The 24,211-nt window shown below is 39.8% G+C and overlaps 1 protein-coding gene and 1 long non-coding RNA gene across 6 annotated transcripts in view; one reads left to right on the forward strand and one right to left on the reverse strand.

Annotated features, from left to right (window-relative positions):
- Nucleotides 1-1,373: 1,373 nt before the first annotated feature.
- On the reverse strand, nt 1,374-15,643 carry LOC131381625 (uncharacterized). Its single transcript, XR_009210499.1, has 3 exons — nt 14,555-15,643; nt 14,058-14,467; nt 1,374-1,690 (listed from the first exon to the last, which is right to left on the reverse strand). It is a non-coding gene; the product is annotated as an uncharacterized LOC131381625 (long non-coding RNA).
- A 56-nt stretch (nt 15,644-15,699) lies between these two features.
- The window catches only part of TARS1 (threonyl-tRNA synthetase 1), a 32,761-nt gene continuing 24,249 nt past the window's right edge, over nt 15,700-24,211 (forward strand). For 4 of the 5 annotated variants that reach the window (XR_009210497.1, XR_009210498.1, XM_032136163.2 and 1 more), the window contains exons 1-3: nt 15,700-15,821; nt 19,982-20,062; nt 23,181-23,371. Coding sequence is in view for 3 of the 5 variants with exons in the window: in XM_032136163.2 (XP_031992054.1) it covers nt 15,765-15,821; nt 19,982-20,062; nt 23,181-23,371 (329 nt within the window). In the remaining 2 variants the exon portion in view is untranslated. Of the gene's footprint in view, nt 15,822-19,981; nt 20,063-20,087; nt 20,889-23,180; nt 23,372-24,211 lie in introns of those variants that run through there. The other variant, XM_032136162.2, reaches the window with a different exon arrangement.

The raw sequence follows: 24,211 nt of genomic DNA on the forward strand, positions 1-24,211 counted from the left end.
GAATCATAAACTAGAGAACCACAATTATTAAGAACTGCATGTTAGATAAAGTTCAAGGGATTACATAAAAATTAATGTTAATTAGTTTGGTTCAGAAACCTAAAAATTATTTCACTTGTCAAAGAAACCTGTTTTAAAAAACTTATTTTCCATCCAGAACCATCTTAAGAAAAGAAAACCTGAAAATTCTCAAAGTCCGAAATTCAGATAAGCTAGGTATGTGTGAACTTTAATTTCCACTTTTATTCACATCTACCCAATTTCTTACGTCATCCTGTAAATTATTTCAAACAGTGTTTCAAGGCAGTCTAGTAATGTATGAGTAATAACTACTTTTTATCTATTGTTATTGATATTACATTGAATCATAGAATTTTTGAACAATTGGTTCCCCAAATTACTTTGAGTGATAGTTCAAGAAGAAAAAATTATCATTACCAAAGTTGATAGCTGATGTAAAAACATCATTTCAAACATCATTCATTTTAAAGAGAGACGGCTCCACTGGAATAGAAATCAGGAGGTCTGGTATTAATGCTAGCTAGCTGTGTGAATTTAGCTAAGTAATTTGATCTATCTAGTCCAAATAGTCCTTTTTTTTAATTAACAGACATGATTGAACAAATACAGTTTTTAAGGTCCTGCTCAACTCCCAGATCTTCATATTTACAAAAAAAAAAAAAAAGTTTGAATAGCAAAAATCTGTGACAAGCATGACATCTAGTGGCTTTTCAGTTTATATACATCCTGACCTATCAAGAATTCCAACGAAGTCACCATTGATTACTATAATCTCATGCATGCAAATATTTAGAATTTTTTAACTTAGAGGAATCTAGGGGATCATATACTTCAACCTTCTCATTTTCCACTAGTGAAAACTGAGAACCAAAGTGGTAATTTTTGTCCATGCTTAAGGTCACAGAGGCAGAGGTTGCCCAAAGCCTACTGACTCCCAATCCATCATGTTTGTCATTACATTTGTACCCTCAAAAGCCAAAGAAGGAAAGAAATAATACTTTAAAAAATTGTATTCCTTTGTACAAAATTATTTTCTAATATCAAACCTTTTAGTTCTAGTTACACTGTTTTGTAATGTTTGTTTACTTATTTAAGTTTTTCTATAAGTTTCATGAGGTTAGAAACCCCAGGCCTCACTCATCTTTGTAGCTTCAGCACCCAGGCCGATACTGACCCTACCACTGATGCCCTAATCTATCTATCTATCTATCTATCTATCTATCATCTATCTATCTATCTATCTATCATCTATCTATCTATCATCTATCTATCATCTATGTAGTCTATCTCTCTCATCTATCTAATCTATTATCTATCATCTATCATCTCTATAAAGCAAGAATTAATAGTACATTGTCAATATATCCTTTTTAAAATGTAGTGGGGAGTGTGTAATTTTATAAAATGAGCACATATTGCATATGATTTGTGTGACCAAAAGAAAAACACATTTATTGGACTGAGTTTTCCCACCTTTCCTTTGAAAAACCACGTATTTCCCTTCTGCATTATTTTGGTGGGGCTGACCCAGTCTCCTGCAGTCCCAGTGAGTTCATGACCAAAGCCTGGCAAGTCTCCATTTGTCTTCCAGTGGGCACAGTGACTGGCTCAGGGACTTTTCTGCTAAAGCCACTGGGAAAGAGGGCTCCTCTTCCTCTGGGATCTTGAGCTATAAAGATGTAAAGATAAAATAGAAAAATTAGTGGCCCTTTTTTCCTGGCACATGGAAATAGCTTTCATAAAATTGAAGCTAGCATGTGAAGGGAAGCAGAGATAAGAGACTGGATTCATCATTAAAGCCTCTGAATCTGGCCACGCCATTTTTTGTTTGTTTAAACTTGCTTGAGTGGGTTTCTGTCTCTTGAAATCAAGTGCTGATAATATTAAAATATATCACTCAAAGGCTGCGTGCAGTGGCTCATGCCTGTAATCCCAGCACTTTGGGAGGCCAAGGTAGGTGGATACTTGAGGTCAGGAATTCGAGACCAGCCTGACCAATATGGTGAAACTCCATGTCTACTTAGAAAAAAAAAAAAAAAAAAGATTAGCCGGGCACGGTGTCACGTGCCTGTAATCCCAGCTACTTGGAAGGCTAAGGAAGGAGAAGTGCTTACCTAGGAGGTGGAGGTTGCAGTGAGCTGAGATCATGCCACTGCACTCCAGCCTGGGTTACAGAGCAAGACTCTTGTCTCCAAAAAAATAATAATAATTAAAATATATGACTCAAAAAAGCAATTTTTTGCGGACAAGTCTTTCAGTTCCCAACTGTTTCCATGCAAAACAAGGCAGTTTTATCAACTCAGCCTGAAAATAGGAAACCATGTCCTAGATATGAGATAGCAATTATCTCTTCCTCCTTCTCTTAATGCTTATATTGCAGCATCTGATTCAGCTATTGAAAATGTATTACGAATCTTGTTTCAATCCTTTTTTTATCTTTAATTTTAGGTTCAGGGGTACACGTGCAGGTTTGTTATATAGGCAAACTGTGTGTTTTGGGGGTTTAGCACACAGGTAATATTGTCACCTGAGTAATAAGCATAGTACCTGATGGGTACTTTTCTGATCCTCTCCCTCCTCTTACCCTCTACCCTCAAGTAGGCCCCAGTGTCTGTTGCTCCTCTCTTAGTGGATCCATGTGTTGTCATTGTTTAGGCCCCATTTATAAGTGAGAACATGAGTATTCATTTTCTGTTCCTGCATTAGTTTGCTTAGGATAATTGCCTCCAGCTCCATCCATGTTGTCACAAAAGATGTGATCTCATTCTTTTTTGTGACTGCATAGTATTCCATGGTGTGTAGGTACCACATTTTCTTTATCTAATCTACTGTTGATGGGCATTTAGGTTGATTCTGTCTTTGCTATTGTGGATAGTGCTGCAATGAACATACCATGCATGTGTCTTTATGGTAGAATGATTTATATTCCTTTGGGTATATACCCAATAATGGAATTCCTGGGTCGAATGGTATTTCTGTTTTAAGAGCTTTGAGAAATCACCACACTGCTTTCCACAATGGATGAACTAATTTATATTCCCACCAGCAGTGTATAAGCATTCCCTTTTATCCACAACCTTGCCAGCATCTGTTATTTTTTTATTTTTTTAATATTCGCCATTCTTACTGGTATGAGATGGTGTCTCATTGTGGTTTTGATTTACATTCCTCTCATTATTAGTGACGTTGAGCATTTTTTCATATGCTTATTGATTGCATGTATCTCTTCTTTGGAAAAGTGTTCATGTCCTTTGCCCACTTTTTAATGGGGTTGTTGGTTTTTTGCTTGCAAATTTGTTTAAGTTCCTTATTGATTCTGGACATTAAACCTTTGTCAGATGCATAGTTTGCAAGTATTTTCTCCAATTCTGTAAGTTGCCTGTTTACTCTGTTGATAAGTTTATTTTGCTGTGCAGAATCCCTTTAGTTTAATTAGATCCCATTTGTCAATTTTTTTTTGTTTTTGTTGCAATTGTTTTTGGCATCTTTGTCATGAAATCTTTGACAAGTCCTATGTCCAGAATAGTATTTCCTAAGTTATCTTCCAAGGATTCTATACTTTTAGGTTTTACATTTAAGTATTTAATCTACCTTGAGTCAATTTTTATATGTGTTATAAGGTAGGAGTCCAGTCTCAATCTTCTGCATATGACTAACCAGTTATCCCAGCACCATTTATTGAATGAAGAGTCCTTTCCCCTTTGTTTATTTCTGTCAGCTTTGTCAAAAATCAGATGATTATAGGTGTGTGGCATTATTTCTCAGCTCTCTATTCTGTTCCATTGGTTTATGTGTCTGTTTTTGTATCAGTACCATGTTGTTTTGGTTACTGTAGCCCTACAGTGTACTTTGTGCCTTGTAATTGGGGCATTAAGCCTGTTTACATTGAAGGTTAATATTAGTATGTGTGGATTTGATCCTGTCATCATGTCGTTAGCTGGTTATCATGCATACTGTAAACGTTGCTATCACTGGTCTGTGTATCTAAGTGTGTTTTTGTAGTGGCTGGTGATGGTCTTTTCTTTCCATACTTAGTGCTCCTTTCAGGACCTCTTGTAGGGCAGGTCTGATAGTAATGAATTCCCTTAGCATTTGCTTGTCTAAAAAGGATCTTATTTATCCTTCACTTAGTTTGGTGGGATATGAAATTGTTGGCTAGAAATCTTTTCCTTTAAGAATGTTTAATATAGGCCCCCAGTCTTTTCTGGCTTGTAGAGTTTCTGCTGAAAGGTCAACTGTTAGCCTGGTGGTTCCCTTTGTAGCTGACCTACCCTTATTTCTTGCTGCCTTTAACATTTTTCCTTTCATTTTGACCTTGAAGATGGTTGTAGATGTGTGGTCTTATTTCTGAGCTCTCTATTCTGTTCTGTTGGTCTATGTGTCTGTTTTTGTACCAGGGCCATGCTGTTTTGGTTACTGTAGCCTTTTAGTATAGTTTGAAGTCAGATAGCATGATACCTCCTGCTTTGTTCTTTTTGCTTAGGATTAAGGAACTTAAATTTACAAAAAAAAAAAAAAAAAAAAAAATTAAAAGGCCAGGCGTGGTGGCTCATGCCTGTAAACCCAGCACTTTGGGAGGCTGAGGCAGGTGGATCACAAGGTCAGGAGATTGAGACCATCCTGGCTAACATAGTGAAACCCCATCTCTACTAAAAATACAAAAATTAGAAGGGTATTGTGGCGGGAGCCTGCAGTCCCAGCTACTCGGTAGGCTGAGGCAGGAGAATGGCATGAACCCGGGAGGCAGAGCTTGCAGTGAGCGGAGATCGTGCCACTGCACTCCAGCCTGGGTGACAGAGTGAGACTCTGTCTCAAAAACAAAACAAAACAAAACAAAACTCACAACCCATTAAAATTGGGCAAAAGACATGAACAGACACTTCTCATTCTTGTGGCCAACAAACATGACATTTATGTGGCCAACAAACAGGAAAAAAAAAATCCCAACATCACTGACCATTAAAGAAATGTAAATCAAAACCACAATGAGATATCATCTCACACCAGTCAGAATGGCAATTATTAAAAAGTCCAGAAATAACAGATGCTGATGAGGCTGTAGAGAAATAGGAATGCTTTTACAGTGTTGGTGAGAATCTAAATTAGTTCAACCATCGTGGAAGACAGTGTGACAATTCCTCAGAGACTTAGAACCAGAAATACCATCTGACCCAGCAATCCCATTATCAGGTATATACCAAAAGGAATATAAATAATTCCATTATAAAGATACATGCATGCATATGTTCACTGAAGCACTATTCACAATAGCGAAGACATTGAATCAACCCAAATGCCCATCAATGATAGACTGGATAAAGAAAATATGGTACATATTCACCATGGAGTACTATGCAGCCATAAAAAGGAATGAGATCGTGTTCTCTGCCAAGGACACGGATGAAGCTGGAAGCCATTATCCTCAGCAAAATAATGCAAGGACAGAAAACCAAACACCACATGTTCTCATTTATAGGTGTGAGTCAAACAATGAGAACACATGGACACAGGGAGGGGAACAACACACACTGGGGTCTGTCGGGGGTGTGTGGGGAGGGAGAGCATCAAGATAAATAGCTAATCCATGTGGGGCTTAATACCTAAGTGATGGGTTGGTAGGTGCAGCAACCACCATGGCACATGTTTACCTATGTAACAAACCTGCACTCCTGCACATGTATTCTAGAACTTAAAATAAAATTAAATTTAAAAAAAAGAGAGAGAATCATGTAATTTGCAGAATTACCCCCTGAGTGGTTGGTGTCATGTGGCAGTAGTTACTAATTTTCCACCAAAATATGTTCATCCCCTGAATAACAGAAATTAAGTGAGGTATATGATTCTCTAGCTAGAGATCAGATTCCTCAGCCTCCCTAGAAGCTATGCAACTCAGTTTGGCCCAGTGAGATATGAGTAGAAGTAACTATGTGCCACTTCTGAGTCTGGGCCTTAAAACACTTGGAATAAGCAATTCCACTCTTTTTTTTTGCAAACTGAAATGCAGAAGTGCCAGCAACCCAAATACAACCATGTAGATGAGAACCCTCTAGAGAAAGGGTTAACAAACTATCACCCATAGAGCAGCCACTTGGTCTTGTAAATAAAGTTTTATTGGAACACAGCTATGTCCATTTGTTTACAAAGTATATACAGCTGCCTTTGGACTGCAATGACAGAGAACTTAAGTAATTGCAACAAAGACAATGTTGGGCTGCAAGCCTTAAATATTTGCTATCTAGTGTTTTCAGAAAAAGTTTGCCAACCAGTGCACTAGAGCACAAAGACAAAAGGAACTTGGGTCCCTACATAGTTGTAACAGAAAAATAAGTAAACATCTAGTTTACTGTCATTGTATTTTGGAGCCTCTCTTCTACCTCCATTTAGCATTTACTGTAACTATTATATCTTATGAATTGGATTTCTGTTTATCTTATATCTAATTGCTAGAAATAGGGGCTTATGATGGCTAGGGGAAAACATGAATGTGGCACCATGGTCTTGTTGGCTCCCAAGTAGGTTGTACCAGCAGAGGACTCCAATTTTATTAAGCTTCCAAACTGCTTCTCATTGAAAAATTCAGCTGGCTATATATATCCTTGAACTAGCATAGTGTCTCAGATTGAAATATTGGTATCAACATTCCCAAACTCAGTTCTTGAGAGATAATTTAAAATAGTCCAACAAGTCAATGGGAAGATATGATGATTAATTTACATGTCAACTTGACTGGACCAGGGGTGCCCAGACATTTGGTTAAGCATTATTTTGCTTGTATCTGTGAGATTTTCTGGATGAGATGAACATTTGAATGGGTGGACTGAGTAAAGAAGAGTGCCTTCCTTAATGCAGGTGGGCCTCATCCAACAATTAAAGACATGGGTAGAACAAAAAGGCTGAGTAATAGGGAACTCCTCCTGCCTGATTGCTTGAGCTGGAACATTGTGCCTTCAAACTTGACTGAAAAATGGGCTCTTCTTGGATCTTGAGCCTGCTGGCTTTTGGACTGGAATTTATACCATGGGCTCTCCTGGGTCTCCAGCTTTCCAACTGCAGAACTTGGGACTTCTTAGCCTCTATAATCATGTGAGCCAATTCCTTCTAAGAAATCTCTCTCTGTCTCTTTCTCTGTCTCTGTGTCTCTCTCTCTCTCTCCTCCCCTCTTTCTCTCTCTTCAGATAGGTAGGTAGGTAGGTAGATAAATAGATGGCAGATAGATAGATAGTAGATAGATGATTTTGTTTCTCTGAAGAACTTCAGCTAATATTCAGAATATTTTTTATGTATACATAAATTACTCATATATTGCTATATGAAACAGGACTTGAAAAAATGTTTTTATTCATAATCACATCACCATAATTGAATCATTGGGTGGGAAGTACTCAGAAACATGGATATGTGCAGATTTGTTTGGAGGAAAAACTATCAGACTATACAACTCAGAGAACCGAGTGATTCTTTACCAGCAAGCACTCAAGTTCTGTATTTTTAGAAAGACCTTCCAGTTACTGCCCTTATATACATTTTTATTTTTGATTTGATGATGCCCAAAAGATTGTACAGATGAATTTTCATTTTTTTAAACCAGTATTCCTAACTGTAAGTAATTTTGCCCCCATGGGACATTTGGCAATGTCTGAAAGCAGTTTTGGTCATGACAACTGGGAGAAGAGTGCTATTATATTCAGTGGGTAGAGGCCAGGGATCTGCTAAGGACCTATAGTGCACAGAACAATGGCTTCCCTCAACAAATAATTATTTAGCCCCAAAATGTCAATAGTGCTGAGGCTGTGAAAAATCCTGCTTCAGACAACGTTTTTGATATCTGGGTAAGGCCACATATCAAAATTTATTTAGTAAAAATGAACTCACAGCCTTTCCTGGAAACTGTTTTTTATAGAGGGAGGTAGGATGAAGAAAAGTGTGAGGTCCTCAAGTACCTTCAGGGAATGGCACAGATACTCTGCAAAGAAATGAGAAGGGAGGGACGCCAAAGGCAAATGCACAATTCTACACATTTACAACTTACTTTGGAGGAAAGCATGCCCTTTGGAGATGAGGTTCTAAAAGCTATCTTGCTGCATCATCCTATGGTGGAAAGTAGAAGGGCAAGAGAGCTCAAGAGAGCAAAAGAGCAAGAGGGGGCCAAACTCACTTTTATAGCATGCCCACTCTCACAATAACTAACCCACTCCCAAGATAATGACATTACTCCATTCATGATGGCAGAGCTGTCACGACATAATCACCTCTTACTAGGTTCCACGCCCCAACAGTTGCATTGGGGATCCAGTTTTCAACACATGAACTTTAGGGGAAGCACTTAAATCATAGCAAAAGCTCTCAGCAAAGAAGAGATATGACAAAAATGAAAACAAATTGAGGAACATTATTCAGAATGGTTCCAAATAAATCTAGAGTAAACCAGAGAGGGTAACTGGCTAGAGCATTCATTTCCCTAAACATAATTAACTTTTACAGCCCCTTAGAATTTGCAAAGTACTTTGTATACATATACTTTCATTTTATCCTCCCAGCAAGTTCTGGAATCAGGTTTATTACTTCTATCACCATTTTATAGCTGAGGAACATGATTGTATCACACAGGGCTCCGACAGAGAACAGAGGGCACACTCGAGTTAGAGTAATTTAAAGAGGGTTTATTTAAAAGAGATGAGAAGTATAGGGAGTCAGGATCCTACAAATAGTAATTGTGGGAAATCTGTAACCACATCTAGGCCAGGCAGGGTGAGGGTAGCCAGCGTTTGCTGGAACCTAGAAGGGAAGTGTTCTGTAGTGATTGCTATGAGATCAGCAGTGACCTTTGGTTGTGAAACATCAACAGCCCAAGGCAACCTCCTCCCAGGGAAGGGCCAGGGGTATACGTGTTTCTTCTTGTTTTCTTCCCTCCCAACTCCTGCTGAGGGTCTCAATGGCTGGAAGCAACTGGAGGCCAATGGCCCAGGAGTCCATTGGTACAGGCCACACCTTTTCCCCTTCAACATCCTCTATAGCTTTTCATCTACATGAAAAGTGTGTGCCTCCAACACAAGGGACACATGAAGTCCCTTCTGAATGTGTATCATCATGGAATGATCTTGATTCAATCATAATCCCTCATGAGAACTAAAAAGTTAGCCATTCCTAGTATCCTTTATATAAGATACATATATAAGGAAAAGTTGGGGGAGTGGAAAAAAGTGACAAAAAACATAACTTCTACAAGCCATACTTCTTTCTGGTCATGAGGGCTAATTTAGCAATCATAGCACCAGCACGAGCTCCATGGATGTACAACCTGAGCAGTCACACAGGGCTCAATACTTAGAAGTGCTCTACACTTAGTTGCCGTTCCGCTGTGCCTATTAAATAGACTGAAATTAACAAGGAACCCTACATTTTTATTTTGCATTGGGTTCTGCAAATCACGTAGCTAATATTGGATAACTCTGTTCTTCTTGCACCTATTCAAGTTACCCTTAGCCTTTGTCAAGACCTCGCTAGAGTGGGTTCTTTACCTAGAAGGATAGCCCAAACCTTCCTTCCTTCCTTGTCTTTGTTGGGTTCCCAGAGTTTTCCAACAACAGAACATTAGACAAGGAAGTACTAAAGAAAGGTCTCAGCGAATCTCCTGGGTTCTTGACAAAATTCTCCTTTATGTAGAAGAAACCCATTTGTCCCCTTGTAATCAGGATCAATCACTCTGGCCAGAAAAACAACCCCCAATTCTGCCTGTGAGTGTAGCAGTACGTGAAGCCCCACATAGGGTGTACTCTTAGGCCAAATGATCAGAACCATGACTGTGCCCCTGATAGAAGCACTCTTCCCTCAGGGACTAGTTTCTTCCAAATCATCCAGCCCAAGGTTGTAGGAACCAGAAGCAAAAATCATTCCAATAAGTAATTAAGGATTGATAATGAAGAAGACTCTTTTGCCCCAAATCCATAGAGAGATGGTTATGTAAAAACTTCTATTATTTGTAACATTATTTGTAGCATATCACATAATTTTGCTTCACCTCTTAAGGCAGAGCTATTGACAGCCACTTTCCTAAAAAGTATGTAGGAGGCCAGTGTAGTGGTTCACACCTATAATCCCAGCATGAGAGGCCAAGATGAAAGGATCATTTGAGGCCAGGAGTTTGAGACTAGCTGGGCAACAAAGCAAGACCCTGTCTCTACAAAAAAAATAAAAATAAAAATAATAAAATAATGTAAAAATTTTTTACAGCATGTAGGGTAGTTGGTGATACGGTTTGGCAGTGTCCCCACCGAAAATCTCATCTTGAATTGTAATCACCATATTCCCCATTTGTCAAGGGTGGGACCAGGTGGAGGTAACTGGATCATGGGGCAGTTTCCCCCATGCCGTTCTTGTGATAACGAGTGAGTCTCATGAGATCTGATGGTTTTATACGTGTCTGACATTTCCCCTGCTGGCACTCATTCTCTCTCCTGCTGCTCTGTGAAGAGGTACCTTCTGCCATGATTGTAAATTTCCTGATGCTTCCCCAGCCATGCAGAACTGTGAGTCAATTCAGCCTCTTTCCTTTATAAATTACCCAGTCTTAGGTATTTCTTCATAGCAAAGAACGGGCTAATACAGTGGGCATAAATTATAACACTGGGAGTAAATCAGAAGTTTTTTGTTGGCAAATACACGAAAGTTGTATAACAGTGTTTTGTGCTTTAGGTCTGAGATGTGTTGGACACTCCCGTGATCTTTGCTTAGCTCTAAATACACACATAGTGAAAGAACACCTTCCTAACACCAGAGGGCACTGTGCCACAGGGATAACTGTGAAGTTCCCACATTAGCAACTCATTACATTCTTCCCCTATGTTCCTGCACCACAGTCAACCTGTTAGAAATGCCTTCTGCACCTGTTGTTTCCTGACTTTTTAATGATCACCATTCTAACTGGTGAGAGATGGTATCTCATTGTGGTTTTGATTTGCATTTCTCTGATGGCCAGTGATGATGAGCATTTTTTCATGTGTCTGTTGGCTGCAAAAATGTCTTCTTTTAAGAAGTGTCTGTTCATATCCTTCGCCCATTTGTTGATGGGGTTTTTTCTTGTAAATTTGTTTGAGTTCTTTGTAGATTCTGGATATTAGCCCTTTGTCAGATGAGTAGATTGCAAAAATTTTCTCCCATTCTCTAGGTTGCCTTTTCACTCTGATGGTAGTTTCTTTTGCTGTGCAGAAGCTCTTTAGTTTAATTAGATCCCATTTGTCAATTTTGGCTTTTGTTGCCATTGCTTCTGGTGTTTTAGACATGAAGTCCTTGCCCATGCCTATGTCCTGAATGGTATTGCCTAGGTTTTCTTCTAGGGTTTTTATGGTTTTAGGTCTAACATTTAAGTCTTTAATTCATCTTGAATTAATTTTTGTATAAGGTGTAAGGAAGGGATCCAGTTTCAGCTTTCTACATACGGCTAGCCAGTTTTCCCAGCACCATTTGTTAAATAGGAAATCCTTTCCCTATTTCTTGTTTTTGTCAGGTTTGTCAAACATCAGGTGCTGGAGAGGATGTGGAGAAATAGGAACACTTTTACACTGTTGGTGGGACTGTAAACTAGTTCAACCATTGTGGAAGTCAGTGTGGTGATTCCTCAGGGATCTAGAACTAGAAATACCATTCGACCCAGCCATCTCATTACTGTGTATATACCCAAAGGATTATAAATCATGCTGCTATAAAGACACATGCACACGTATGTTTACTGCGGCACTATTCACAATAGCAAAGACTTGGAACCAACCCAAATGTCCAACCATGATAGACTGGATTAAGAAAATGTGGCACATATACACCATGGAATACTATGCAGCCATCAAAAATGATGAGTTCATGTCCTTTGTAGGGACATGGATGAAGCTGGAAACCATCATTCTCAGCAAACTATCGCAAGGACAAAAAACCAGACACCGCATGTTCTCACTCATAGGTGGGAATTGAACAATGAGAACACTTGGACACTGGAAGGGGAACATCACACACCGGGGCCTGTTGTGGGGTTGGGGGAGCGGGGAAAGATAGCATTAGGAGATATACCTAATATAAATGACGAGTTAATGGGTGCAGCACACCAACATGGCACATGTATACATATGTAACAAACCTGCACATTGTGCACATGTACCCTAGAACTTAAAGTATAATAAAAATATATTTAAAAAAAAGAAATGCCTTCTGCTTTTTCGTTTTGCCATCCTTAAATGAGGACTGCTTTTAAAGTTGAAAGAGAACAAAGAATTAAGAGAAGCTGCTAGAAACAATGTTATATAGCAGTTAAATATAATTGTTAGCCTATCATTTTCTGCATCCAGCAAATTCAGGAATCTTGATCTCTCTGGTTTTCATTATACTTAGTTAAAATTAAGATACAATTCAGGCAAGTGTGTCTAATGAGCATAATTAAATTGTTTTACATTAAAAGGTAAGATTAGATCCTATTGATTCTCATTCTAATTGAAATGTGGGGAGTTAGTTTGGTCTATTTAAGCCTATTAAAATTGTATATAACTCCCGGAACATCAAGCACTACTAATAATCTACTCTCATCATAAACTTTCTTCTAGATCTAGTTAGTAAAGGGGTTTTGACTACTTTATAATACAAATTAAGAGGTAATTTTCCAAACCTTGCTTGAAAAATTAAGCAAGTTTTGTCTCAACACTCGACATTTACTGAACATCTGCTGTGTGATAGGTTTACATCTTCCAGATGCTGGCAAAAATACACAAAGTGTGCTTTCGTGAAGTTTTCAATCAAGGAGATAAAATACATTTTAAAAAAACTATAAACTTGCAAGGTAGGAGGATAGCTTAAGCTCAGGATTTCGAGACAAGTCTGGGTAACATAGTGAGACCTTATGTCTACTAAAAATTAAAATATGTATATATTAGCCGAGCGTGGTGGTGTGCATCTGTAGTCCCAGCTATTCAGGAGGCTATGGCGAGGGGATCACTTGAGCCTGGGAGATCAAGGCTGCAGTGAGCTGTGATCACACCACTGTATTCCAGCCTGGGCAACAGAGCAAGACTCTGTCTCAAAAATAAATAAATGGATAGATAGATAGAATAAAAAATAAGAAAAAATTAACTGGGTGTGGTGGTGTGTGCCTGCAGTCCTACCTACTGTGAGGCTGAGGCAGAAGGACTGCTTGAGTCCAGGAGCTTGAGTCTGTAGTGAGCTATGATTGTGCCACTGCACTCCAGCCTGGGTAATGGAGCAAGACCTCATCTCAAAGAAAAAAGAAAAGAAAAGGACTATTATTGAAATCAAGGTGTCAGCTAAAGAGCAGTAATATATATATATGTATATACATATATATGTAATCTGCAAATTAGGTAGCTAATATTGCATAACTCTGTTCTCCTAGCACCTTTTCAAGTTACCCTTAGCCTTTGTCAGGACGTCGCTAGACTAGATTCTTTACCTAGAAGGATAGCCCAAACCTTCCTTCCTTCCTTGTCTTTGTTGGGTTCCCAGAGTTTTCCAACAGCAGAACATTAGACAAGGAATTACTAAAAAAGGTCTCAGTGAATCTCCTGGGTTCTTGACAAAATTCTCCTTTATGTAGAAGAAACCCATTTGTCCCCTTGTAATCAGGATCAATCACTCTGGCCAGAAAAACAACCCCCAATTCTGCCTGTGAGTGTAGCAGTACGTGAAGCCCCACATAGGGTGTACTCTTAGGCCAACTGATCAGAACCATGACTGTGCATATATATATACATAATACATGTATATACATATATATGTGTATATGTGTGTGTGTGTATATATATATATATAGTAAACTTGCTTAGCTCTAAATACACACATAGTGAAAGAACAAGTTGAACCGGTAAGTTCTACCAAGAACTACATGAAACTACCAGCAGATACTACTGTAAGCGCCAAGGGGACCTTTCTCCTTGGCCCTCTGAGGTTTGGCTGAAAATCACTGACATGAGGCAAATTAATAGAAAAAACATACAAATTTACTTAACGTGTATAACAGGAAGAATCACAGCGTGATTACCCACCTCTCAGAGGGCTTCAGAAGTTTGTGGATACAATCCCAGCGACACAGGTTATGGTAGGGAGAAGAGGAATTCTGTTGAGGGATTACAAGGGAGAATGAATGTATCAGGAACACGTAATTTGTACAACATCTTGTGAAAGGGTCTGCTCAGGTGTGATTACTACATTCTTGGTCTTACAGGGAGGCAACAAAAACAATTACGTTCCTTGTGTCTAAACTTTATCCTTTGCTTTGGCAGAGATGGCGTGGGGGATTTAGGGGAGTGGGACCTTGAGGCTTCTTCAGTTCAGATGTCAAAACGCCATTATCTGGGGTATGTTTCTGGGCCACCAACACTGTTTAACAGGGAAGCTTGTTCCATCCAGTAAGGGGGTCAAGAAATGGTTCCCCGAAGAAAACGATTCCTGAAATCTGACAAATAAATTAGGTGTCAAACAGGCAAAAAGTGTGTCGGAATGAGCAGGGATGAGGGTAGGGTGGAAAAATCTTGGTACTTACTCTGTGGGAAGACCTGAGGAAAAAAAGCCACTACAGTTTAGAGTTCAGTGTATGGTGGGCGAACGAGATGAAGCTGAAAACTTGGACAATCGGGAGCGTATTTTTATTCTAAGAGCAAGGGAAAGCCACCAAAAATTTTTCAGCAGAAGATTGCCGTGATCATATTTGTATTTGAAGACTACAACGGTGCTGTATGAAAAATGGATGCAGAAAGCCGAATTGGGAAGCTATTGTTCCTGGAAAGGATGACCGTGAAGGCGGAGAGTTGTAGAGAACACAACTGATGTTTAAAAAGAAAAATCCACAAAACGTGGTGATGGAGCACGTACCTGAAGTTGTGCCCATTGCGCTTCTGATTTCAAATAAGTAACTGTTTTAAATTGCCTACTAACATAAATTTAAAAAGCCCAGTCGATTCCAAACACTGACACCTAGGCGTGATAATCCATGGTTATTTCCTTAGGTGAGCTTTATGGTATTTCTGTGGGCGCTATGGAAATGCTCCTCCAGGCAGGACACATCAGCAGTGGCTCGTAGTGAAGAATGTTCAAGGAAGGGTTTGTCCCCGATCACCAGGACTCGGGGCTTGGGAGCCTGGACTGCCATGAGGAAGGCTCGATTCACCACTACAGACAGGGAGCCTGAGGCCTGGGTAGTGCCCAGAAGTCGGCAGTCACGCCAGGTTAGGAAGCGCCGAAGCCGCGGGAAACCCTGGACTCCATCCCTGGATTTGTCCCAGTGTCGAAGATGGTACCCAAGTCGCCGAAAACTTCCCGGAAGTTTAGACCAAGACCTACTTATTATCTACAGTGTCCGGGAAGGTCCATGATTGTGCGACATAAAGTCAGATGGGAGGAAGGCGCACGCGTATTGGGGACTTGACGCTGGAAAGCGTCCAGACCAAGGTCAGCGGAGAGTAAGCATGAAGCTTCTGCGTTTGCCCCTCCTCACCTACCGCGTCCTGATTTCCTAGAAGGGCTCTGTCACCAAAAAAGATTTTCCATTGGCTTAGAGGAGGGAGGGCCCGCCTTCCGCCGTTATCCATTGGCTGTCCGTTTCGCCGCAAGTTGGGGGCGGGATTAGGGCGCCTTTCGATTGCATCAGCTGGTCCGGTGGAGGCGAAGTCCCGGTCACTAGCCCACCTCCGACCCGTGTCTTTGCTCCTCTAGGCCGTCGGTTTCGGGTTCTCTCATCGCTTCGTCGTTCGCCAATGTTTGAGGAGAAGGCCAGTAGTCCTTCAGGAAAGATGGGAGGCGAGGAGAAGCCGGTGAGCAGACCTGGTGGGACCCAGGGACCAGCCTGGGACTCTCGTGGGTGCAGACGCTACGCGCGCGGCGGGGGCGGGGGCAGGAAGCAGGAAGCGGCCGGGACCGCGTGGGTCGGAGGAGTGGGGGACGGTGGAGTGGGGGACGGTGGGACTCCTGGAAAATCGGAACCCCCTTTGGGAACCGTCCATTCATAAATTAGGGTGGGGCCTTGCAGTTCATCTCTGGGTCCATTCTCTTTACAGACGAAGAAACAGGCCTTGAGTGAGCGACTTGTTCAGAGCCCACATCTACAGTAGTTAGACCCGGAGACAGAATCAGAATCTTAGGCTTGGGGCTTCTAAACTTGCGTTTATGGCTTACTGTAAGCGGGCAACACATTGCAGAGCCTTATGTAATCAATCTCCTAAGATCCCGCGAGGGTAAAGAGCCCCATTTTAAGGAAAGGAAAACCGAGTCCCTGAGATCTGACCCAACTTGTCCAAGTTTGGGTGGTTAAGTATATATTTTGCCCGGCACTGAGCTGGGCGGTGCAGGTGGGAAGATGAATAGGGCCCAGTTCCCCGACTTTGAGGGCCTCACAGGCTGATGTGTAAGAGACAGGAAAACAGCCCTAGTGCTTTGTGATAAACCGTGTGGTACTACAGAAGAGGAAGTTTAGGAGGGCACTTTAGAATTTAGTTTGGAAGAATGATTTCACCAGGTAAACAGGCAGGACGGGGCTTCCCACCTAAAGGTAGGGAAGGCAGTGAAAAGGGGCACGCAGGTGAATTGTCTTTCGGGTTGTTTGCAAGAGATGCCAGAAAGGTTAAAGGAACAGCAATCAGAAGGATCTTAGGCAACAAGGATGTTTGAAACTGGTATTCTATACATGAAGGATCTTAAGCGGGAAGATTGTATTTGTAAAAGTCACGCTGGCATTGGGGTAGAAGGTGAGGCCACATGCAGAAAGTTGTTGTAATAGTCCAAGTGACAAGTGGTGACGTCTTCAGCTAAGGGAGCCTCTATCCCAAGTCTGTGACAGGACAAGTCACTTAAAAGCCAACATTTTTTCTTGATTGTCCACTCGAGATTGAATGGAGAAACTGCATACGGGCACATTCTAAACTATGTAAATTTAATTCTAGATGATAAATGGTGACTATACATAGATTTTTTTTTTTTCACATAAAATGATATTTTTACTGTTTTGTAACTTTTTTTTTTGCTTAATAGAATGTGGTCAACAACTTTCCATGTCCATAAATATTCTCTTGTGCTATTCTTAATTGGATGTGATATGTATGGTTAACAAATATGTAATTTTTCCTTCCTGTAATAATTATACAATAGTTAATATTTATTTTGAGTACTAAGTACGGGTTTGGCACTGTATTAATGCATTCCATGAATTAACTCATTCAGGCTTCTTTTTTTTGAGACGGAGTCTCGCTCTGCCACCCAGGCTGGAGTGCAGTGGCTGATCTCGGCTCACTGCAAGCTCCGCGTCCCGGGTTCATGCCATTCTCCTGCCTCAGCCACCAGGCCCGGCTAATTTTTTGTATTTTTAGTAGAGACGGGGTTTCACCATGTTAGCCAGGATGGTCTCGATCTCCTGACCTCGTGATCCGCCCGCCTCGGCCTCCCAAAGTTCTGGGATTACAGGCGTGAGCCACCGCGCCCGGCCTCACTCAGTCTTCTTAATAACGCTACGAACTGGGTTCTGTTATTATCTCCATTATACAGATGAGAAAGCAGGCATAGGAACAGTAACTTGCTCAAACGCAGTATCCCCTTTTTTTTCCTTCCTCAAACCCAGTATCCTATAGCCAATACTAATAACTCCTGTTATTAGTATTAGCTGTTCTAAGTGAGTCAGGAACAGATTATTCCTGAGAAAGGTAATTCTGTAGCTTCTCTTCACAATCCAGTTCTGTTTCCCATCTTTTGGGTTGAGATTTTATATTACTTGTATGTAGATGTACATAACATATATACTCAGGGAAATAGAGAACAGTTGCCTACTCTTTTTCCAGTGTTGTAGAAAAGAGATCATAGGCCTCAGGGTTCCAGAGAGACCTGTTGTAATGTCCCAGCTCTATTACTTAATGATACAAATGGGCAAGTTACTTCTTTGAGCCAATGTTCTTGTTTGTAAAATGGAGCCGTATTTAGAACCAGAAAACCTTTGTGGTGATTCTCTCTCACTCTCTCTCACTACCCCTGTTCATTTGGCAAATGGTCAAAACCAAAATAATCTTATTAGAAATATAAAACTTGTTTTATTATCTTTCCATTTTAAACCTGCACAGACCTGCAATTTATTTATTTTTTGTTGTTGTTGTTGTTGTTGTTGTTGTTGAAACGGAGTCTCTGTCTCCCAGGCTGGAGTGCAGTGGCGCGATCGCTGCTCACTGCAAGCTCCGCCTCCCGGGTTCCAGCCATTCTTCTGCCTCAGCCTCCCTAGTGGCTGGGACTACAGGCGCCCGCCATGCCCGACTAATTTTTTTTGTATTTTTTAGTAGAGACGGGGTTTCACCGTGTTAGCCAGGATGGTCTCGATCTCCTGACCTCATGATCCGCCCGCCTCGGCCTCCCAAAGTGCTGGGATTACAGGCGTAAGCCACAGCGCCCGGCCGCAATTTTTCTTTTTACCCAGTATACTTGATCAGTTACATCACTTCTACAGTATGACAAAGGATCTGTTGAATCTAAATGAACCTTTAAAGTTTATTAAATCCAGACTCCTGGAGTAGGGGGGATTTTAGCTCAGCGTGAAATTAGGAGTCATATTTTAAAATTAGTTTTTTTTTTAATTATACAAGTAACACGTTTTATAGGATTTAAAAGACAATGGCCAAAATGTCCATCAACTGATAAATGGATAAGTAAACAATAGAATATTATTTGATAATAAAAAGGTACAATGACAAGTATTGATACATGTTACAACCTGATGATCTTGAAATTATTATGCTAACTAAAAGAAGCCTGTCACAAAAGACCACATAATGTGTGATTCTATTTATATGAAATTCCCAGAATAGGCAAATCTATAGAAACAGAAACTAGATTAATGGTTGCCAGGGTCTGGAGATGAAGGCAACAGGGAGTGAACTGCTAATGGGTACAAGGTTTCTTTTTGAGGGTGATGAAAATACTCTAAAATTGATGGTAGTGATAGTTGCACAACAGTGAATACCTAAAAACCATTGAATTGTATACTTTACATGGGTAACTTGTATGGTATGTGAATTGTATCTTAAAACTTAAAAAAACTAAAGGTTACAAACATGCAAACTAATTAAAATCCCCGGTTTACATTCCTGGCACAGGATTTATTACTTTAAAACTTTCTGTGACTTGACTTGCTTCTAATTGAAGTCTGTATTCCTTATGGTAACTTTTAGTTCTTGCTTCTGTGAGCCTTAGTCTGTCTTACCTTGTATTACTTTATAAAACAATCCTTCATTAATCAGCCTGGTTTAGTCATTTTTTCTCTCTTTAAATTTTAACATTTCTGACAACAAGCTTATGTGTACACATAGGACACATTGCGTCTATTCTCAGAATCCACCTGTTGAAATGCATTCCATCCTTTAAAGTTCGTAGATGCTAGTCCTAGCTTATTTGACGTCTAATCATAGCGCTACTATTGTGTTCTTTTCTCCTCCGGGAGTTTCTCACACATGTATGCCTTACTTTTTCTGGAGCGACTAGGTTTACACATGGTAGGGATTGGGCCTTATGTTTGCTTCTTCCATGGCTTTTGGTAGCACTGGTGGAATTCATGGGCACACTTTGCATTCAGTTTTTTTTTTTGTTTTTCCTGGAAATATGCTTACTGAATGAACTGCATGCTTCCTTGTGGCCATATGTTTGGTATGTGGTCCAAGTAAACCTGAAGCGAGAGTCACAGGAATAGTTAAAATAAAATAAATGAAATTTGAGGAGTTAAACATTGTTAGTAACTCCTTCCTACTTTTTAAAGACTCGTCTTTATTGTAAGTTGTTAACCTGTCTTTGCCAGTGATGAAATTGTTCAGTCTTTCAATATCAGATTTCCATTTTTTAAAAATTAAATGACAAATACTAAAATAACATTCTCAACACTTTTCCTGGGGCATCACAGGGTGGAGATGTCACATTAGATTAAAATATAAAACTTTTTTTGCTTATTTAGGTTGGTACTGGTGAAGAGAAGCGAAAGGAAGGAGGCAAAAAGAAGAACAAAGAAGGATCTGGAGATGGAGGTCGAGCTGAGGTAAAAGTTATCGTCACACAGGGCTCTGTTATCAAAGGTTGGCAAATCACAGGGAACTTTCTGAGACTTTCCGAATGTGTAAGGGTTCTAATGGTTTACATGGTGTTGTAAGATGATACTGGTTGGAAAAATCAGGAAGAAGAATTAGGAAAGGGTAATCTGAGAGGGGAAAAAAGACTTTCAGTTGTTTGTTACTGTAAAAGGAAGCAACTGGCGTATGATTGTATAAGATGATCTGATTGTGGGGTTGAATATAAAAATCAGAGAACAAAAATCAAAGAGGATACTGGTAATTATTCATTTGCCAGATGCGATGCTAGCTCTCTGATCATTTCATTAAATGAGATGTTAGGGAGTAGAGACTTGGTGTTTGGGCTTACACTGAATACAACGAAAACCAAAGCAAGCCAGTTTTTTGACCCCCTCCTTGCCCTTACCATCTGGACCGGCCCTAGGGTTGGCTTCTAAGCCAGGACAGATCCCCTTAAGGCCTCTCAAGTCTGCAGAAAATGCTTTCACTTCCCCAGGCTCACACTGAAAGGAACTGGCATATCAAAAGCCAGCCCTAAATCAACCTGGTTCCTGAGTATTTTGCTTTTAGAGGCAGTTGAGCTTGTCTTTCTACTTTATTTTTATGCTGTGAACTGTGCTTCACTTTTTGCTTTAGTCATTACAGCTGTTTTATTGGAGACTCTTTAGAAAGCTGCCAGAAGGAAGAAACACAAAAGAACAGCCTTTTTAGAAGTAGCACAATAAGCTGGCTTTTAAGAGCCACTTTTACAGATGCTGCAATTGCTAAATTTATAGTGCCATCATTTACTTTAGGGTAAGTTTGTAGGTGATCAAGTGTAGTGTTGCTTAGAACCCCACCTAACCATTTCTCTTACAGCTGATCAGTTGATCAGTCTCCCGACCATTATACCCCACTGTAATTGTGAAGAAAATTGTTGATTGTGAATTTTAAAATTTGCAAGCCAATGGAAAAATGCATATGTTCCCTAATTTCTTTTTTATGCTTTCAATACAAACATACATGCTGTTCCATCACAGCTTGAGAAATGACCTGGAAATAAGACAAAGAGTATAATTAGAAGACTCTTCTGAACAGAGAATTTTAAGTGGGACATGTGATTATTTATGTTTAACGATTGGTCTGGAAAAAAGAGTGTACAGTGAACTGTCCAAGACCTTGGCCTTCCTCTGCAAAGGCAACATGCAGGTTTTATTCATCTCTGCAATCACAGAGCTTAACACAGAGGGTATCTGCTGAATGAATGTTGAAGAAATTTTGACACGAAATTCTAATTGGGACATTGCAAGTGGCTATGATGATAAACTGCAGTTAAGACACAGAGGGTAGTGCAGGTGGGTAGGATTGTAATGATGCTTTAGAGTGGATGGAACCAGGTACTGTGCATTAGTCTGAGGGGTTCAGATTATGGTTGTAGAATGACAGGCTCTGAGATTTTAGTTAATTCCTGGGTTCTTCACCATTGAAGGTTATGGACCGTTGTGATAATTTGATGAAAAGCTCTCAAAGAGCAACTGAATGACCAAAGAAAGGGAGGGACCGCTGTGGGTGGGAATTACAAAGATATTAGGGCCTGATATGGTAGTGGGAGCCAACCACTTGAGACTGAGTGGGAGATCACTGGAGCCCAGGGGTTTGGGGCCGAAATGCGCTGTGATTGTGCCTGTGAATGGTCACTGTGCTCCAGCCAGCCTAGGCAACATAGTGAAACCCTGTGGTTAAAGAGTGGAAAGAAGGAGGGAGGGAAGGAATTACTGGGCAGACAATGAATCTTTTTCATTTGATATTATTTTCTATTATCTCCAGTCAGTTTTGTTTTGTTTCATTTTGTTTGAGACAAGGTCTCACTCTGTTGCCCAGGTTGGAGTGCAGTGGCCCAATCTTGGCTCACTGCAACCTCCACCTCCCAGGTTCAAGCAATTCTTATGCCTCAGCCCCACAAGTAGCTGGGACTACAGGTGTGCGCCACCACACCTGGCCAGTTTTTGTATTTTTAGTAGAGATAGGATTTCACCATGTTGGCCAGGGTGGTCTCGAATTCCTGGCCTCAAGTGATCCATCTGCCTTGGCCTCCCTAAGTGCTGGGATTACAGGAATGAACCACCATGCCCTGCCCCAGTCAGTTTCTTAAGGATTAGATATTCACTTGTACTGCTTTCAAATTGTGTATGTTGATATGTATGGAGATGTTTTGGTAGCATTATCAACATTGAATAAATGTTAAAATCTGTATTGCAGTAAGTCATTTTATATCTGATAGATTGAAATTCATTTGAAGATAGAAAGTCATGGCAAAATTAAGCAATTTCCTCTTCACTTTTGTATGAAGTGTTAATGTTCATGTAATTTAAAGATGATAAATGCTGTAGATGTTAGTTTGACTGTTTTGTTACCACAGATTTCACTGCCTTTTTGAAATGTTCCATAGATTATAGAGTCTGACAGTAGAGGAAGTCAGCTCTCTGATTGCTGTCTCTTTTTCTTTCTTTGCCAAACCTCTAGAAACCTAAGTGGGTGTTTTATATAGAATATTTTTGTTAATTTTATCTACTATAGAAAGTAGTAGTGTGTTGTTTTATATATTTGCTAATTACATACTCCAAGGTGATCATGGCATCTTTGAATTCAGTAAATACTTCCTTGAAGGGGAGACCTTAAGTCAAATTTGTGATTGGTTGTGAGTGGACATATAGGCTGACCAGCTGCACAGACCATCTCCTGGACATGATAGAAACAAAACGGAAAAGCCAGTTTATTGTTTTTATTTCCAGTATTGTTTATAGCTCTATGTGTAAAATAATTTAGTTAGAAAAGATCCTAAGAAGACATCTTAAAAGAGAAAAGACCACTTGCTGTAAATAATAGCAAAATGGTAATTGTCGATTCAGCATAAGAATAGGACATTTAATTCCTTCTTTTACCTTCATTTAGAACCAAATTGAGGTAATGCCGGGTGATTTTGGCAGTGTTTATTTACCAAATTGAATCAATAGTCGTGGGTTTCTGTATTTTTATTATTTCTTTCCGATTTCTAAATAGGAAAGCAATATTTACTGATTATTTATTTCCTGATTTGTTGTCTTGCAGTTGAATCCTTGGCCTGAATATATTTACACACGTCTTGAGATGTATAATATACTAAAAGCAGAACACGATTCCATTCTGGCAGAAAAGGCAGAAAAAGATAGCAAGCCAATTAAAGTCACTTTGCCTGATGGTAAACAGGTTGATGCGGAATCTTGGAAAACTACACCATATCTAATTGCCTGTGGAATTAGGTATAAGCTACACCCATCTTGACCTTCCGTAGTTTGTGGTCTAACTAAACTTCCTTTATTATCTTGCCATGTTTTATTCTTATAATATTTTTATGTTACCGTTCAGTGTTTTTAATCTGTTTAATTTGGCCTACTTGAGGTTTTTTAAAAATCGAAATGATACAGAGCTTTGTAGTCAAAATTCAAAGTTAATTTCTGAAAGAGTTTACTTTGGTCTTATTATCTTTTGGGGCATTGTATATTTTTAGTCTTACTATGATTGTAAATGTTACAAAACCAGGTAGACAGTGTTTACCTATTTTGACTTAAATGTCTTGGTTTTGAGGTTAAAAATGAAGCTAGATAATCTCACATGGAAAGGTTAAGAAACATATCATGACACATGAAAAAAAGGTACTATTTTTATAAATTCAATGATAGACTATTCCTAGTCTTAAAACTTTTATTGGGGTGGGAAGAAGTTATTTCAATTAACTGAGAATTAGATGCATATTTTGTAATAGGGGAGAGGCTGTCTTAATCTGATATGATTGGGATCAATAATTGGTCAGTTTATCAAAATAATAGTTGGTAAAACATATATATTATATATATCTTAAACTAGGTATTGGGAAACTCGAGTCACAATCAGTTTGTATACGTCCTGAAAGCCAAAAATAAAAATGATTTTTTTTTTTTTTGAGACAGAGTCTTGCTCTGTCGCCCAGGCTAGAGTGCAGTGGCGCGATCTTTGCTCACTGCAAGCTCTACCTCCCGGGTTCACGCCGTTCTCCTGCCTTAGCCTCCCAAGTAGCTGGGACTACAGGCGCCTGCCACCATGCCCGGCTAATTTTTTGTATT

Source organism: Hylobates moloch, unplaced genomic scaffold (assembly GCF_009828535.3).
Source record: "Hylobates moloch isolate HMO894 unplaced genomic scaffold, HMol_V3 SCAFFOLD_17, whole genome shotgun sequence".
Lineage (NCBI taxonomy): Eukaryota > Metazoa > Chordata > Mammalia > Primates > Hylobatidae > Hylobates > Hylobates moloch.